The 15,587-nt window shown below is 36.4% G+C and overlaps 1 protein-coding gene across 1 annotated transcript in view; it reads left to right on the top strand.

Moving 5' to 3' along the window:
• Nucleotides 1-15,346, top strand: part of LOC139701070 (pumilio homolog 2-like) — a 1,002,002-nt gene extending 986,656 nt beyond the window's left edge. The window contains exons 15-20 of the mRNA XM_071599645.1: nucleotides 669-1,125; nucleotides 2,388-2,637; nucleotides 3,483-3,710; nucleotides 4,715-4,877; nucleotides 5,144-5,312; nucleotides 8,084-15,346. Of these exons, the coding sequence (XP_071455746.1) occupies nucleotides 669-1,125; nucleotides 2,388-2,637; nucleotides 3,483-3,710; nucleotides 4,715-4,877; nucleotides 5,144-5,312; nucleotides 8,084-8,384 (1,568 nt within the window). The 3' untranslated portion in view covers nucleotides 8,385-15,346. The remainder of the gene's footprint in view (nucleotides 1-668; nucleotides 1,126-2,387; nucleotides 2,638-3,482; nucleotides 3,711-4,714; nucleotides 4,878-5,143; nucleotides 5,313-8,083) is intronic.
• The last annotated feature ends 241 nt before the right edge of the window (nucleotides 15,347-15,587 follow it).

Raw genomic sequence — 15,587 nt, 5'->3', positions numbered from 1 at the left:
GCAAGTCACCTAATGATGAAAATCAATATAAATCACCTTATAGACTCGTATACATTTATAATCACGTATTTTTGTGCTATTACAGTATTGTCCAGAAAAATTTATGCAAAAAGAAATACATTCAAATTTATTAGTGATAGATATTTTAGTTTTGATCATCGAAACATGGTATTGCCTCAGAGCTCTGAAATGTGTTTAATTTAACATTTTTTTCTGCCTGTTTCGTTTTAAAACTTTTTCTTTGGCTAACTAAATTAATTGTAAAAAGTTTAAATCATTATAGAGCTTCTTCTGCTTGAAAATTGTTAAAATCAATATGAAGAATGAAACCTTAAAAAATGTTTATGCTGTAATCGTTCATTTTAATTCGCTTGATTTTTACTTCCCCTAGAACACATTATTGGGTCCCATAAGTAAATTATTATTCAAAAGATATTTTTACATTCTTAATAAACTGTATATTACTTAAAATCAGGCCTCACAAAAGTTGAATCTGAAGCCTCCAATAGTCATTACTGGCACTCAGATTTTAAGGGAACAATGGAAGACCTGCTGGCTCATTCATTAGAAATGGTGCCATAAAGACCTAAATTAACATTCTCTCCATGTTTTTTTAATCATCCACTTTGTTGAGGATATTTCATCACTGTTAGAATTTGTACATGCAGGCACAGTGACTGCATCTCCAAGCCCCCTGGGCCTCGCGTCTGGATCCATCACACCTCCACCCCAACCGAGTCTGGTTGCGGCACATTCAGTGGCTGTAGCAGCATCTTCAGGTCTTCAGCTGGGTGCCCTCATGTCCTCATCGTCTCCCTCAAGTTCCTCTCCATCTGGAGGTGCCGGCGGCTCTGTTGTGAGTGGTGGAGGCAGCCGCCTCATGTCATCGGCAGCACCAGGTGCTGAAGCGGCCAAGTACCGCAATGGCATGGGTGGTGTTGGTGGGGCTCTTACGGGAGTGGTTGGAACTGGCACAGGAGTTACTGGTGTCGGAGGTATCACACCAAATGGCATGTTCAGCTCAGGGGCATCACTGTTTGCCAAACTCAATCGTGCAACCACAGGAACCGGGACCACTGGCCTTGACAAACCTCCCGGCCGGAGTAGGCTTCTGGAGGACTTCAGGTAAGGAGCGGACTTTTTTCAATTTTTCTGATATGCAAGTATAGAAAGAATATGAATTACAGTTGAGCCTTGAGATTACATGCCCAAAATTTGCAAAGTGTTGTGAAATTTTAAAAATCCATCAGTTGGGATTGGTTTTAGTTTTAGACATAGCATTAATTTTTACATTTCTTACTTTGACAGAATTTGATTCCTGACAGACTTTGTCATATTTTACTACCCTTCAAATATTACAATCTGATTTTATATAATTTTTACAGTGTTTCATTTATGTCTGCCAGTTATTGTTTGCATCATTTTATTGCTCAATATAAGTAAGTTTTTATTTATAGTGTGTTTATTCAATTTGCATTTTAATTAACTTTTCAATGGTATTTAGAAATTTGAGCTGCCTTCGTGTTAGTCTTAGTTCTACTTTGTTTTTGTAATCGGAAGTTGTTATACATCCCTTGATATAACATGAAAACTGTTGTCTGAGAACAATTTTCACAGTTTAACATATCTCTTTAATGTTAATCTCAAGTACTTCCAAGTCTCAAGGTTCCCTTGGTGCTTTTTGCTAAAGCTAATGGCATCAGCGGCTTTCTCTTTTCCTGTTCTGTAACATCCTACCCTTTCCAGATTACCCACCTATCCCTTCTGATACGAGTAGTCTCTGTTGTTAGTCGCCTGCCTTTATAACTAATGCAGGCTGTGACTTTTTCCTGTGACCCAAAAGCAATTGATATATCTGTTTATAACGCTCAAGATACTTGCTATGGGGCTCACTTGTAAGTATGCTCTCTTGCCAAGAATCCTGGCCAGTTTTCAATCTATCATCTCCATTTATCTCAGTCGATTCTGACATCCACTCTCCAGCTATAGCCTGATTGCTATAAATTTTTTAGCTGCTGTGGCATGAGGGCCAGAGAAGCTGAATAATATTTGAGCTCTTGAAGTAATAAATTGGAATTTCACCAAATAATGTTTGAAAATACAAATTTTCTTATTCTTTCAAAAAGATATTAATAACATCTGCAGGTAGATATGGTAGCTATGAAAATTTTTTGGTCATGCCTGAAAGGAACAGAAGTTAGTTAATTCCTTTCATTTGGCAATTGCTTTTTTTGATTTGTTGTATGATATATTCTTTTGCATAATTGTTTTACAATATGTCTAATATAACAATTGGTAGTCTTCAACTAATCAGCAGCCAGTTTGTGTTTGCTATAAAACCACTCTTGATGCAATTGTCTTATGTAATTTTGTGATTTCATTCACAGGAACAACCGTTTCCCTAATCTTCAGCTTCGAGATCTTGCAAATCATGTGGTTGAGTTTTCACAAGATCAACATGGTTCACGGTTCATTCAGCAGAAATTAGAGAGGGCAGGAGTCGCTGAGAAGCAAATGGTTTTCTCAGAAATTTTATCAGCTGCCTATAATCTCATGACAGATGTGTTTGGCAACTATGTAATTCAGAAGTTTTTTGAGTTTGGCACCCCAGATCAAAAGACGACACTGGCGCAAAAGGTAGGTTGAAAGTGAGGTTGTTTTTGCCTAATAGTTCATACTACCCAAGACACTGTGAAACACATGATCCTGCAAGGTTTATTACAAATTTTATAAAATTAATAGTTAGCCAATTGGTATACAAATTTGGTTACTTCAGTAGAAACTACATTTTCCAACCAATTCAGAGGTCATGTATTTAAATCACGCTCCATGCATATCTGTTGTTTTATAGTGATTTTTCCAGTAAAAGTTTATGGTGTGATCCTAACTTGGCATTTAGGAGTACTTTTAAAAATCACTTCAAGTTACTACTAATTTTGTATATTTTCCTGTCCCTTTAGACAATATTCTGTGTACTTGTGTCATTCTATTTGGTACTTGGAGCTTTTATTCTTCATCCTAGTTGTATTGTTATATTTTAGAATGAGCCTCAGTTTAATTGTGAATTTGTATTGCGATAAACATACAGAATGAATTCTCCTAGCTGTTTACTACTAATGCAGCTTTCAGTAAAATGAAATGCCTTAGTCTCTTCTCCCTGGACCCAGTATTAGAAAAAGTTGGTTTGTTGTTTGACTTTATAAAACCATTCGACAATGTCAACTGTGGTCTGCATGCACAAAAACTCAAATTTATGGAATCGCATTAAATGGTCTCAATTGAATCCAAATCCAATTTTATATTTTATTTTAATTATAAATCCATCAGTAATTCTTTTTTACCTTCAGTGCAAATCTAACTTTAAAGTTCAGTTGATTCTAACGCTGCATACTTCCTGTGCCAATGTGAAACTCTGAATTTCTGGATGGTTGGAAGGTGGGCGCCTTGGTTCAGCAGTTTAGAAATTTGCTTCTATTTTCTAGGTCCGAGGCAATGTGTTGCTCCTAGCCCTGCAGATGTATGGATGCAGAGTGATACAGAAGGCCCTGGAGTCTATTCCCGCAGAACATCAGCAAGAAATTGTCAGAGAGTTGGATGGGCATGTGCTCAAGTGTGTCAAGGACCAGAATGGGAACCATGTTCTCCAGAAATGCATTGAATGTGTTGATCCCCATGCCTTGCAATTCATCATAGCTGCCTTCCAGGGTCAGGTATGCACTTCAACAATTTGAATCCACAAGCACTTTGAATGTCACGAAATTGACCTTCCTGATTATGCAAAAGACTATTGAGATAAAGAGTCCAGGAGAGACAAAAAATTTATTTTTTTACGTTTTCCCTTTGGATATGGCACTACCTATGTCATTATTTCACTCATGCTTTCATTCACTGCCGTGCTTTTGGTTCTCTCCACAGTACCTCGAATGTTCTGTAGTTATGTAGAATAAAGTATTGAAAAAGTTTAATTTGCATAAACTATCAGCATGCTTCAGTGTCTATGCTTCAAAGCACCAGGTCACTCTACTGCAGATCCCTATTCATCATGAACAGGAGTTGTTATCTTAACGTCATAAAATTTAATATGGTAATATAGTGATTTTTGGCATATTTTGTATGAAACTTCTTTTAGCTAATGTAATGAATTTGGGAATGCATAAATACTGTTTGAAGTTATGAGATGAAAATTCTATTTATAATTGTGTGGAAAAGATATTAGCTTGAAAAGCAGTGCCATATAAGCATTTTATCTTCATTTTATGACCATACAGTTGCATGCGTGAAGTCCAGTTTCCATGTTTAAAATCCAAATCAGGAAAGCTGATTACCTCCATATGTGTGAGGATTCTATTGGGGATCATTTGATTGTATCAAGTCCAATTCTTGTGCTTCTTTTTTTCCTTAAAATGTCTGGAAAGTGTGGCATTCACTGCGTTAGTTTGATAAAGGTCTTTGACTAAAAACATGCTATGCCTATTATGTAAGAGTCATAGAAATACAAGGGCAAAGTAATATTGTAATGCTTGGCCAAGCATAAGACTAATTACAGAAGTTCAAAGTGAGTCTTAGCTAGCCCAATCATAATTAAGAAAGCTACTTTGTGACAGGAAGGAAAACTGATTGTTGTTATGTATATAAATTTATACTGTATTAGTTTTAGTCTATGAAGTTATTTTTATTTATCATAAGATGCTGATGAACTTCCATTTGTATTCAGGTATTTGCCCTTTCAACGCATCCTTATGGCTGCAGAGTAATCCAACGCATCTTGGAACACTGTACACCTGAGCAAACTGCCCCCATCCTTGAAGAATTACATCAAAACACAGAGCAGCTTATACAAGACCAGTTTGGCAACTATGTCATCCAACATGTGCTTGGTAAGAGGCTTGATGTTGTTGCTAATTTATATTTGGTTGTATTTATTGCTCTAAGTCATGATTCATGTTTTTTATTTGTTATGATCTTATACTACCACCCTTTGCATTAGATGTATAGTGTACTTGGTACCTTTTGCATACAACATTATCATTTATTGTAGTTGATAGTTATCATTTTTTGTATGTAATAATAAATTGTGAATCCCAAATTCTGAAGAAGAATAAGAATATTAACATGTCTTTTTATGTCATTTTAATATTTGCAGAGAGGGGAAAGCCAGAAGACAAGTCACAAATCATAGCTGTTGTGCGTGGAAAAGTGTTACAGTTGTCACAGCATAAATTTGCCTCCAATGTTGTAGAGAAGTGTGTTACACATGCCACAAGGGCTGAACGTGCCTTCCTCATCGAGGAAGTCTGCAGTTTCAATGACAGGTATAAAATCATGTATAATTATCACACTGTGATGCCAGTTTATTGATCCAGGGATTTTATTGGAAAAGTAAAATATCATTCTTAAACTCGGAAATTTTTGGGGCTTTTAAAGGAACAAGATGTTGTCCTTAGGAGATCCTTCCGGCAAATTCCTAAGGCTGTAATAGCTCTTGTATAAAAGAAAGTGTTAAATTTTTATAAGCTCCCTTTGAAGAAGCATTTTTATACCAGATGGAATCTGGTTAAAATTAATTTATAGCTATTTTATCTGTATTTGTATGAAGTTTGATAATTTAGAGTAGTCTATATTTACGGAAATTTACACTTTTAATAATATTATTTCTTCAAATCCACCTGAAAAGGGATAATATTAAAATGAAAAGGTTCGTTGTACAGAAATTTTTTGTTGGACACAAGAATGCAGAAATTAGGGAGGCAGCGATAAAATTTTCTGAGTATTTTTTCGTCATGCATGCACAGTTTCTCTCTATTATGATATCTCCATCGATGAAAGTTATTCGTCATCTTACTCCAGTTCCTTAAGAGCAGGTTGGAAGCTTTTCAGTGTACTAAAAATAACTTTCATTTTACTCATAATGGATTCATTTTATACAAAATAGCTAGGAGGGGACTTCATTTTTATGAATATGATACGATAAAAATCACACTAAATGTTTCAAGAACTAGTTTGGAACCAGAGGAAGTAGTTGTGGCTTGCACTTGATGGCCAATTGGTCAGCTACTTTGGCTGCAGGTTACTGAAATGGATGTGGGGTTAGCGAGTATGGAATACTGTTACTATAGCGTGTATGTTTTCAAGGTCAATCTGAATGGATCAGAGGCTGGCCCTCACAGCTATTGATATATTGATAGTCATGTACATTGGAGCAGAGTGCCCTAAGAAGTGATCTGTCTAGGATACTAGTGGTGGTAAGGCACCGCAGCATTCAAAATGACTTCGCAGCTTTTCACAGTTCCAATGTGTCATCAAAACTATATGGACACATTCTATTCCTCTGGATGACTTAAAAGAAATTAATTTGCCCTGGAAGGTATGATCAGAAGCAGAAACAGGGTTATATTGTGTCTTCTCATTGAGAGTGATGGTCCTGGAGAAATCAAGTCACTCCATGGACATTCATGTCTAAAGTTAATAACCCTCCTGTATTTCCTAGATATCTCTATTTGCAAATCCTGGATCACGTATTCATATGGTGAGACGATGTATTCACCATTATTCAGTCATGTTAATGATCAGCTTCGTTCATTCAGTTTTGTCTTGAAATCATTCGTCAGATATGGTGAATTTGAAGCTATCGTAGCCACTATGTCAATGCTCTCTATGCTATGCTCTCCACTATGTCAATGCTCACTATGCTATGTCTATATCATAGCCACTATTCCAATGCAAAAGTCTATTGGGTTGATCATATTTTCTAAATGTGTGAAAGATGGAGCAATAAAATGTGGGGACACGCATTGTGACATCCTCCAATTCTGTTAACATGGGAAGTCTGACATTGTTTGATGTTATAAAAACAACCAAAACTCATATATTTGAGTGAATATGTCAGTGAAATAATATATGCAAATAGATACTATTTATTAATAATGTGGTTGTACGGGGGCTAACATACAGGCTTCCCATCAAGAGGGCCTGGGTTCAAATCCTGGAGACAACAATATTTTTCAGTGGTATCCCAATCCATACTTGAGGTGCCTTGTGATGGAGAGCACTTTGAATGAGTATGACATCCATCGAATGGGACGTTAAACTGCAGATGCCTTGGTGCCTTTCGACGAGAGTTGGCTAATGCCGACGCCAGGTTTCTTTCCACCCTTCATCCTTTCCCATCCATTCCTAATGGCGCTAATGACCTTAGCTGTCAGTCACCTCCCATAAAAAAACTAACTCATTATTATGGAAACATGAGATAGAATTGACCACCGCTTCTGCGATTGGTAATTGAGCAAGCTACAGCTTAGGTAAATCTCTGTTTGTATGAATTTACACTGAACTATATCCGTGATAAATTTTAGGAATTGAGTGCAGTGCTATTCCAACCACTTCTAATGACCTGAATATTTGTAAATTCTAACATTTCAACTGGTTTTTTTTCTCCAAAATAATTCAAAGTAAACCTGTCCTCATCTAGGCTAATAATTTTTCTATATATATAGAAAATATATATATTTTTCTATATATATATATATATACATATATATATATACATATATATATACATATATATATACATATATATATATACATATATATATATCTACATATATATATATATACACACACATATATATATATATATATATATATATATATATATATATATATATATATATATATATATACATACATACATACATATATTATACATATATATACATATATATACATGCGCCTAAAAATGAAATATTGTGTGTGTAAAAATAAAAATACGTCTATATTGGATGTGTGTGAGTGTAAAAATACGTCATGTTTGGATTTTTCCAATTTTAATGGCATAACGTGCATCATCATTTTATCGATCATCCGAACATCTTTGTATAGATAGCGCGCACCTTATCCATGGAAAAATATGGTATTTTAATTTAGCTTTTTTTATTTATTCATGTGCAAAGTTAAAACTATTTTTTCACAATTGTTAACGTATTTGAAGTTTCACATAATTAAAATTTGTAGTCTCGTGTACTCTTTGAACATTTTCTTAAATATATTTTTGTCACTTACGCATTCTTCCATTTTCTCCAAGCAGCAGCAATCCAAACAGTGCCTTACATGTAATGATGAAGGATCAGTTTGCCAACTACGTGGTGCAGAAGATGATAGATGTGGCTGAGCCAACACAGCGGAAGGTGCTGATGCACAAGATTCGGCCCCACCTTTCCTCCCTGCGCAAGTACACTTACGGTAAGCACATCATTGCCAAGATGGAGAAATTCTTCATGAAGAGTGCCACCGCCGGTGGAAGTGGAGGTGGGGGCGGCGGAGGAGATCTCGGTCCTATTGGGCCACCAGGGGGTGGGAGCAATGCAGTCGTGGCCGGAGGACTCTAACTGACGACGGGGCCACTGGCAGGGGTGGGTGGAGGTGACGGGCAGGAGATGGTTGGGGGGGGCATAAAGGAAGGGTCGTGGGTCCCTGGGTTGACATTGGCGACAGGCAACCACCACCACATGTGCACCTATGGAAACGGAAAAGACATCGGCATCTCTCCTTCCAGCGACAGAGAGCTTCTTTCAGACCCTTGGGAATCTTTGTGTGCCATCTCAAGAGAAGTTCAACTTGGGCGAGAGGAGTGGTGCGTGTGATGGGCTATTGGAAGGGTGCATTGGCGCTGCAGGTTGTTGCATATTTTGGATAAAACTTCTGGCTGTTCGAAGGACGAAGTGGATCCCAGTGTGCGTGATTTTGGTTGTTGTAGAAACGTGTGTGAGGGGAAGGAGGAGGAGATATCATTGCTTAAAAGGGGCCAAAAGGGTCTTTCTATATCAAGTGGCAGTTGTTTAGAAATCTCCTATAAATGCATCAATGTATTTTATTTTTGTTCATGGGCCCAATGGTCCTATGAAAAGGTTTGAAAATATGTGTGGTACTGCTCAATGAGTGCCTGCACTGACTTGCCTGTTTTGATCCTAAACAAGCTGTTGGCCATTGTGTGTTGAAACTTTGAAAGCTCCAGGGTTTGTAATGTCCTCCTTTCTTCTCCCACAGAAAATCAGCTTTGCCTCCATTTTTGAGGCTTAATTTCACATGGAATGGAAACAAAAGGGGTGTCTCTTTTATATAACGTTTGTTTTTAGTCAGTTGTGTTCACTGCTGCTCTTCTCCAGAGTCCATTACATTACTGCCATTGTGCTGGCTTTGTGTATTGGGGTTTTTCTAACAAGGAGCTTACCTGAAACGATAGCATGAACAAGTGATGTGAAGCAATTAAATTAGTTGTTCAGTTGTAGCAAGTGAAATAACATCATTCCTTTGGAAAGGTCTATGTAATGCTTGATCTGTTGGAGAAATGCTGAGAAAGCCATGTGAGAGATTGTTTTGGGAGGTGAGAGTGACTAACAATTGGGAAATAATTTGAAGTATGTCATAGCTAAATAATATAAAGAAATCAGGATGCCACTATATTAAAATAAGCCCTGCATCAATTGTGATACCAGCCTCAGGAAGTAGCTGCTAAGAGAATTTATCAAAAAAACATGATCCAAGAAAAAAGTGCAAAAAAGAAAGAGGAATTATCAATCACCTTTGCTCTGACTATATCACTTTAAGTCTTACTTACAATAGGAACATCAGTAGCATCTGATAAAAACGAAAGTATATTTCTAAACACCATCTGAACAACTTCACCATCACCTTCTCACGCAAAGAGCTCACTTTATATCACCTGAACTCTTTTTTTTTAAGTTTCCTTTTATCACACTGGTGAATCCCTTTTGTCATTAACTCTCCCTCTCTTTGCCTTCCCCATAAAGGTTGGTCAGGAGTAGTCAATTTTTTGATGGCTGAGTGGATTGAAGATGACAAAGTTGCCATGTTTGAAGGAATCTAGATGGCAATTAGATTCTGGGAGACATTTAGGAGAGAAACTCTCTCTCTCTCTCTCTCTCTCTCTCACTATATTTCTCTCTCTAGGCATTTTTAAAAGCAGGGTACCTAAGAGAATAGACTTTGTATAGAATAAACCCCCTCCACTCCCAAATGTCACAGTTTTATGTAACCCATGTGTACACCTTGCCTTTCAAGAGCTCTCGTTCGCACCAGTTCTCCTTATGGATGAAAGAATGCAGGATGGGAGGGTTAGAGGAGGTGCATCAAGTGTCCCCACGTGCTTACACCGTGGGGCAACAAGCCTCTTAAGAGTTTGCAGCACGGAAATCGCTCTCTCGTCTCTTTTGGTATTGAAGATGTAGTTAACCTGAACTATGCACTGTTGAGTGGTCTTTTTCAGTTTTGTTGTCTCGTAGTCACTTTTAGGGATAGGAGAAAAAAGATTAAAAAAGGCACAGGGGAATATTATGTGAAGTCTCATCTGCATTTGCACCATTCCGACGTTGTGGTCTCCTCGTTGTGTGGTCTGCCGTTCGCATCTGCACGTGACTGCCACCAAAGTGAGCCTATCGATCCCACGTTTCCATTTGGACCCAGCCAACTTCGGTGGGAGGGGCAGGCTTGGCCCATGTGGGGTGCCTGCCTCCCCCAGCCTCGTTCCGTCCCACCCCAAGCTCTGCCCGTCGCCCGCCATGGGCGTGCAGGTTTTGCTGGTGTCACGCCGATCACTCTATCAGCATCTCCTCATTTTTTTTACATTCTCAAACTTTTGAACAATTTCTGTATCTTTCCTAAGAAAATAGATCTTTCCCCATCCAGTTTTAGAGACCAATCTTTTATGGAGGCATTCAATTCAAGACAAAGCAAAGAATTCTTAGAAATTAGGGTTAAAAAAATGATGGTGTACAGTTTAGATTTGAAGACTATTTTTCTTATTGTAAATCTGGTCAGTAGGAAAAGGCTTTTGAAAAGGCAGATGGGATTATCTACATTTTGAGCACATTGGTTGTGTGCCATTATGCATTTACAGGGATAAAATATAACTGCACTACTTTTTTTATGCAAATGTGAAACCGTTGTGTCCTGTGGATCCCATTTCTGTGTTTGGTTTCCCATTTTTTCAAACCTCCTCCCCACTTTTTTTAATTAGAATTGTAGGACATGTCAGGTTAATGTATTGACTTTGTGTAAATGGAATACAAGCATCATTCAAGCATTGTATAACTTCATACCAACAGGTTCATATTTATGTACAGGAAACAAAAACACACGCATGTTTTATACATTTGTCACTCATGTTTTTTTATATACATATGTACATCATAAATACATATTTTTTTTGAGAGGTTCTCAGAATACGTCTTGCAAATGAGTAGGCATAGGCATGTCCGAGGAGTGATTAATTTCATTTCCTGTCGTTGTTTGGGTCTTCCTTCATGATTGCCCTGGATTGTCACCTGCATCGAGTGTCTCTCCATTTCCACCCCTTTTATGCATGTAATCTCTGCTTGAGTCCACTCCGTAGTGTGCAGGCAGCACGAGGCCACTGACATTGACCCAGTCATTCCCCCTGACATTCTCTTTCTCTCTTTCTATCTCTCTCTTTCCCCTTTTGCCTTTTCTGATTCTGACAGTTTTGCTTTGTATTGCATACCCTTCTTCTCATTCTTGAGACATTTGACAAGAAGTTTGATAGGTTCCACTGTGGTGATAGCATGTTAGATTGAGTGGGGAGGAGGGATAAACATCTGCCTCCGATTTGTGGTAACCAAGTAAGATGTAGCTTGCACGTAGGAATTTCGGGGTGCTACTTTAGTTGACGAGCATTCCACAACTTTTTCATCATCATTCAAGTATATATATATATATATGTATATATATATATATATATATATATATGTGTGCATACATATATATTTACACATAAGTGTGTGTTTTTCTTGTGATCTTCTTTTTGTAGGTTTTTGGGACCTGGGGAGTAATGGAGGATGTCCTCCCCTTCATGCTTGTTTTTTGGCCTCCCCTGAGCTATCTCCATCGATTATCACCGTTGGAGCTGGACAGGATGTGTAAAAAGTTTTATATAAATAATAATTCGTCCGTTTCTTTTTTAAGGTGATGGCCGCTTGCCTTGCCAAGGCTGTCATTGAACCCCTCCCGGCTCATATTTGGTGATTGTGTAATAGAGAGTGATCTTGTAAAAATGTTTGTAAGAAAATAAAATCGTACATTTCTGTGAATAGGTACCCTATGCCCCTTTTCTCTCCAGGGGGGACATTTTTTTGGAGGGCTGAGGGTTCGACTGGTTCAATAACTGGGAAAAAAAAGGGAGGGTCGTAAAGTTTGAAAACTCGACCTGGATTCCCGAGACATTCTCACTATTCTCTGCGGCGCATCGTCGTGTTGCGTTGACTCCCTCAGGCTGTAAAGTATATTGCGTGGTTTGCTCCCACGGCTTGTAAAATCCATCCCGTATTGTACAGTTTGACACTGCATGTCTTGGAGTAAATTATTTATTTGTAAATTTTGAGAAAATGCAATTTTTTAATGAAGAACAATGAATAGTAATTTTATGTAATTTTGGACTCACAACTGCTGTAATTTGTACATACGAAAATTGTAGTCGATGGAGGGGTTTCACTCATAAATCTCAAATCCTGTGAGCATTGTAAACATATTCTGTGTTCATTATTGCAAGATCTATGTGATCATATTTTAATTTGTTCCCATGGATTTCAAAATTGTCTTTTCTTTTATGATTGTGTGTTGTCATATAAAGAACATAGAAAGTTGTGGTTTGCTCTAAAGTGCATCTTATATTTTTCATAATCTGTAATATAATCAATCATACATAGTACTTGTAGGTGTAATTTTCATATTTGCGTGTATTTTCTACTGTGTAGCATATATACATAATATACATAGAAAAATGAATCAGAACTTTCAAGGGTTTTGATTAATTAAGATAGTAGGATATGATTAACAAGTAAGGAATTCAAGATGGTATGGAAACAAAAATATTGATCTCATTCTTGGATATTTTTTTAAGTTTGGAATGTGATGAGAGAAATATTTTAGAGGAAGAAATACGGCAAGAAACATGACCTATTTACGCAAAGCAAGAAGCTTAAAAGCACATGCAAATGGTTGCTATGCTGTTGTCTTATTTTCTCATTTTAAATTTCATCTGTAGTTAGGAGTCATCTCATAAACTGGGCACTTGATATGGTGTGAGCACATACATAGTTGTGCATTCTTGTGTTGCCTCATGGGTTAGTGTTGATTGCTCTTGTAATTTTAATTGCACCTGTGCATTTTCATCTTGCTGCCTTCATAATTCACTGAAACCAAAACTGAACCTTTAATAAAAATGAAGGAGGGTGAGTGTTCAAGTTCCTTAAGTTAGCAGATTTGTTACTTATCATTGAAAACCTTTTTAGGAGACACTGTTATTACTGATTTGTGCATTAATGCAATTACTGTTTTTTTAGAAAATTAATGATTTGATTTCTCTAGACATGTTCTAAATACGTATATGTTCTACATAGTATAAATATGGCCCTTGCCTTTAGGGCATTTCCATAACATTTAGATGGATAAACCAATTCCTGATAATTATTTCTTGTGTTTTCAATGTAAATAGGAGGGTTGTGCTTTGTAAAGATGGTACTGTAGTGTAGGATGGGATGTTGAAGCAAGCGATCAGATTGTCCATTTGAATTAGTCTGGGGGTTTTAATTGAAACAAAAATTGTAGAAGTTTTCAACAAGACTGATGTAAGTAACACTTTTGAAAAATGAATTTGCACAATTTCTTTTATGTGTGCTAATTGCATTCTCCCATGTATTAGGAGAAATAGCAGATGCTTAAATGTATTGCTTCGGTCTGTCAGATTCCTAATCTCCCAACCCCAATCCTCAAATATTCCAGGATAAATTCTTTTCCTTTTTTTTTGTCTAAGAAATACATCTTCTTTTCTTCCATTTTTCAAATACCTATTTGATAATTTTTAGGGAACTAATATTAATATTTAAATTTTAATTCAGTGCTTCTCAGTTTAATTGTTATAAAAGCCTTCTGTTTGAAATGTACCCTTTTAAAATATTATTAATTGTAGAAATAATATGTTTAAGTGAAATTATCCACCTGATTAATTCACTGTAATTTGTTTTTCAATGTGTAATCTCTTGTACAATACGTAAAATCTGTCTGAGCCTATTCAATGCTCTATGAAGTATTTTAACTTGTTTTTGGCACTGAAAGTATCCTATTTCCTTGTCCCAATGGCCGTTGTTAATGCTGCAAATCTTTTGTAACATTATTCTTGTCTTAGACTGTAGCCCCTTGGTGAATTGTGGTTTGTCAGCTGCTTGTATTTTTCGCTTATAAGAGAATGGATGATTGGTGAACCCTCTCAGATGAAAGCTAATGCAGTGTTTTAAAAGTCTTCCCAATTGGGAGAGGAGAAGATGTTATTATATAGCTGGTTTCAAAATTTAATTCTTTTTTTACCTGCTTGTTTTACCAAGAAATTAGGTTATTTTGTGCTTGTAAGCAAACTTCCCATGATAAAAAAATTGCTGCTGCTCAGAAATGCTAATCTAGATCACTATTCATTCATTGTGTGAAACATTCATGTACCATTGTGTATGTAGTCTTCTTTACAATGTATATAATTATTAAGTAGACGATGGTCATATTGCGCTTTTAGTTTCCGTAATCTTAAGCCCATTGTGTTTTTGTGTTAGAACTGAGAAACTGAAACCCACATAAGAGCTTTTTAAGCATGCTCATGGTGGAAGCTATGACAATATTTTTTGTGCATTTACATGTTTTTTAAGTTCAATTGTGGTTTGGTGTAAACATTTTTATATGTATGTGGGGTATAATTGAGCAGCAGGTCTGGAAAGTTTGTCATTGGTTGGAGAGGTGGTCAATTTAGTGTTTTCAGTTTACTCCCATTCTGTCTGGTGAGTTTCTTGGTAATGTTTTATAAAAAATAAATCACCCAAATTCTTTCAAATAATTTTGTAACTTGTAATTTTTTACATAGTATGTAGTAGTTTGATTTGAAGTAAATATCAAACTCACTTGTATATGAAAACATTATTCTTATTTTTAACCGTCATACCATGATGAGCAGTTGAAAAACGTTTGAAAAAAGCTGTAGGAATATTTTTTACTCTTGGTATGTAACGTGATTTCATCAGTTTTGATGAGTATGTATGCGTGTGTGTGATTGAGTGAAATGATCCAGTTGGATACGCATCTCCTTAATTGGCTCGCCTATGTCTTGTCTTTACATGCTAAAGAGCCTGAAAATGATACAGTTTGTTTTTGGTTCATTAGGTTCTCGGGATATCCCAACATTTATATATCTCTGTAGAGAAAGAAGTAAAAAATCTTGTATATGGTGTACAAATGTAACAACTACTTGTGAGAATAAACTTTCTGTATGATCATCTATAAATGGGAATGCTATTTTATTTTACTTTTTTAAAGGACATGTCCAAATCTGTGTTAATGTATTGTCCATTGTCAATCATAAAACTGGACCAATCATACAGATTTTTTATTAATCTGTGTACCTAAGGTGTTAGGTGGTTGTAATAGAACAAGAATAATCTTTTCATTCTCTAATTTCTTGTTCTGTCAAACATAAATTAAATCTTGCCTCTAATTTAGGGCTGAATTTCTAATTGCAT

Source organism: Hetaerina americana, unplaced genomic scaffold, assembly GCF_022747635.1.
Source record: "Hetaerina americana unplaced genomic scaffold, ioHetAmer1.1.p SCAF_11, whole genome shotgun sequence".
Lineage (NCBI taxonomy): Eukaryota > Metazoa > Arthropoda > Insecta > Odonata > Calopterygidae > Hetaerina > Hetaerina americana.
The sequence above is the reverse complement of the archived record's forward strand: the minus strand, read 5'-3'. Positions and strand labels throughout refer to the sequence as shown.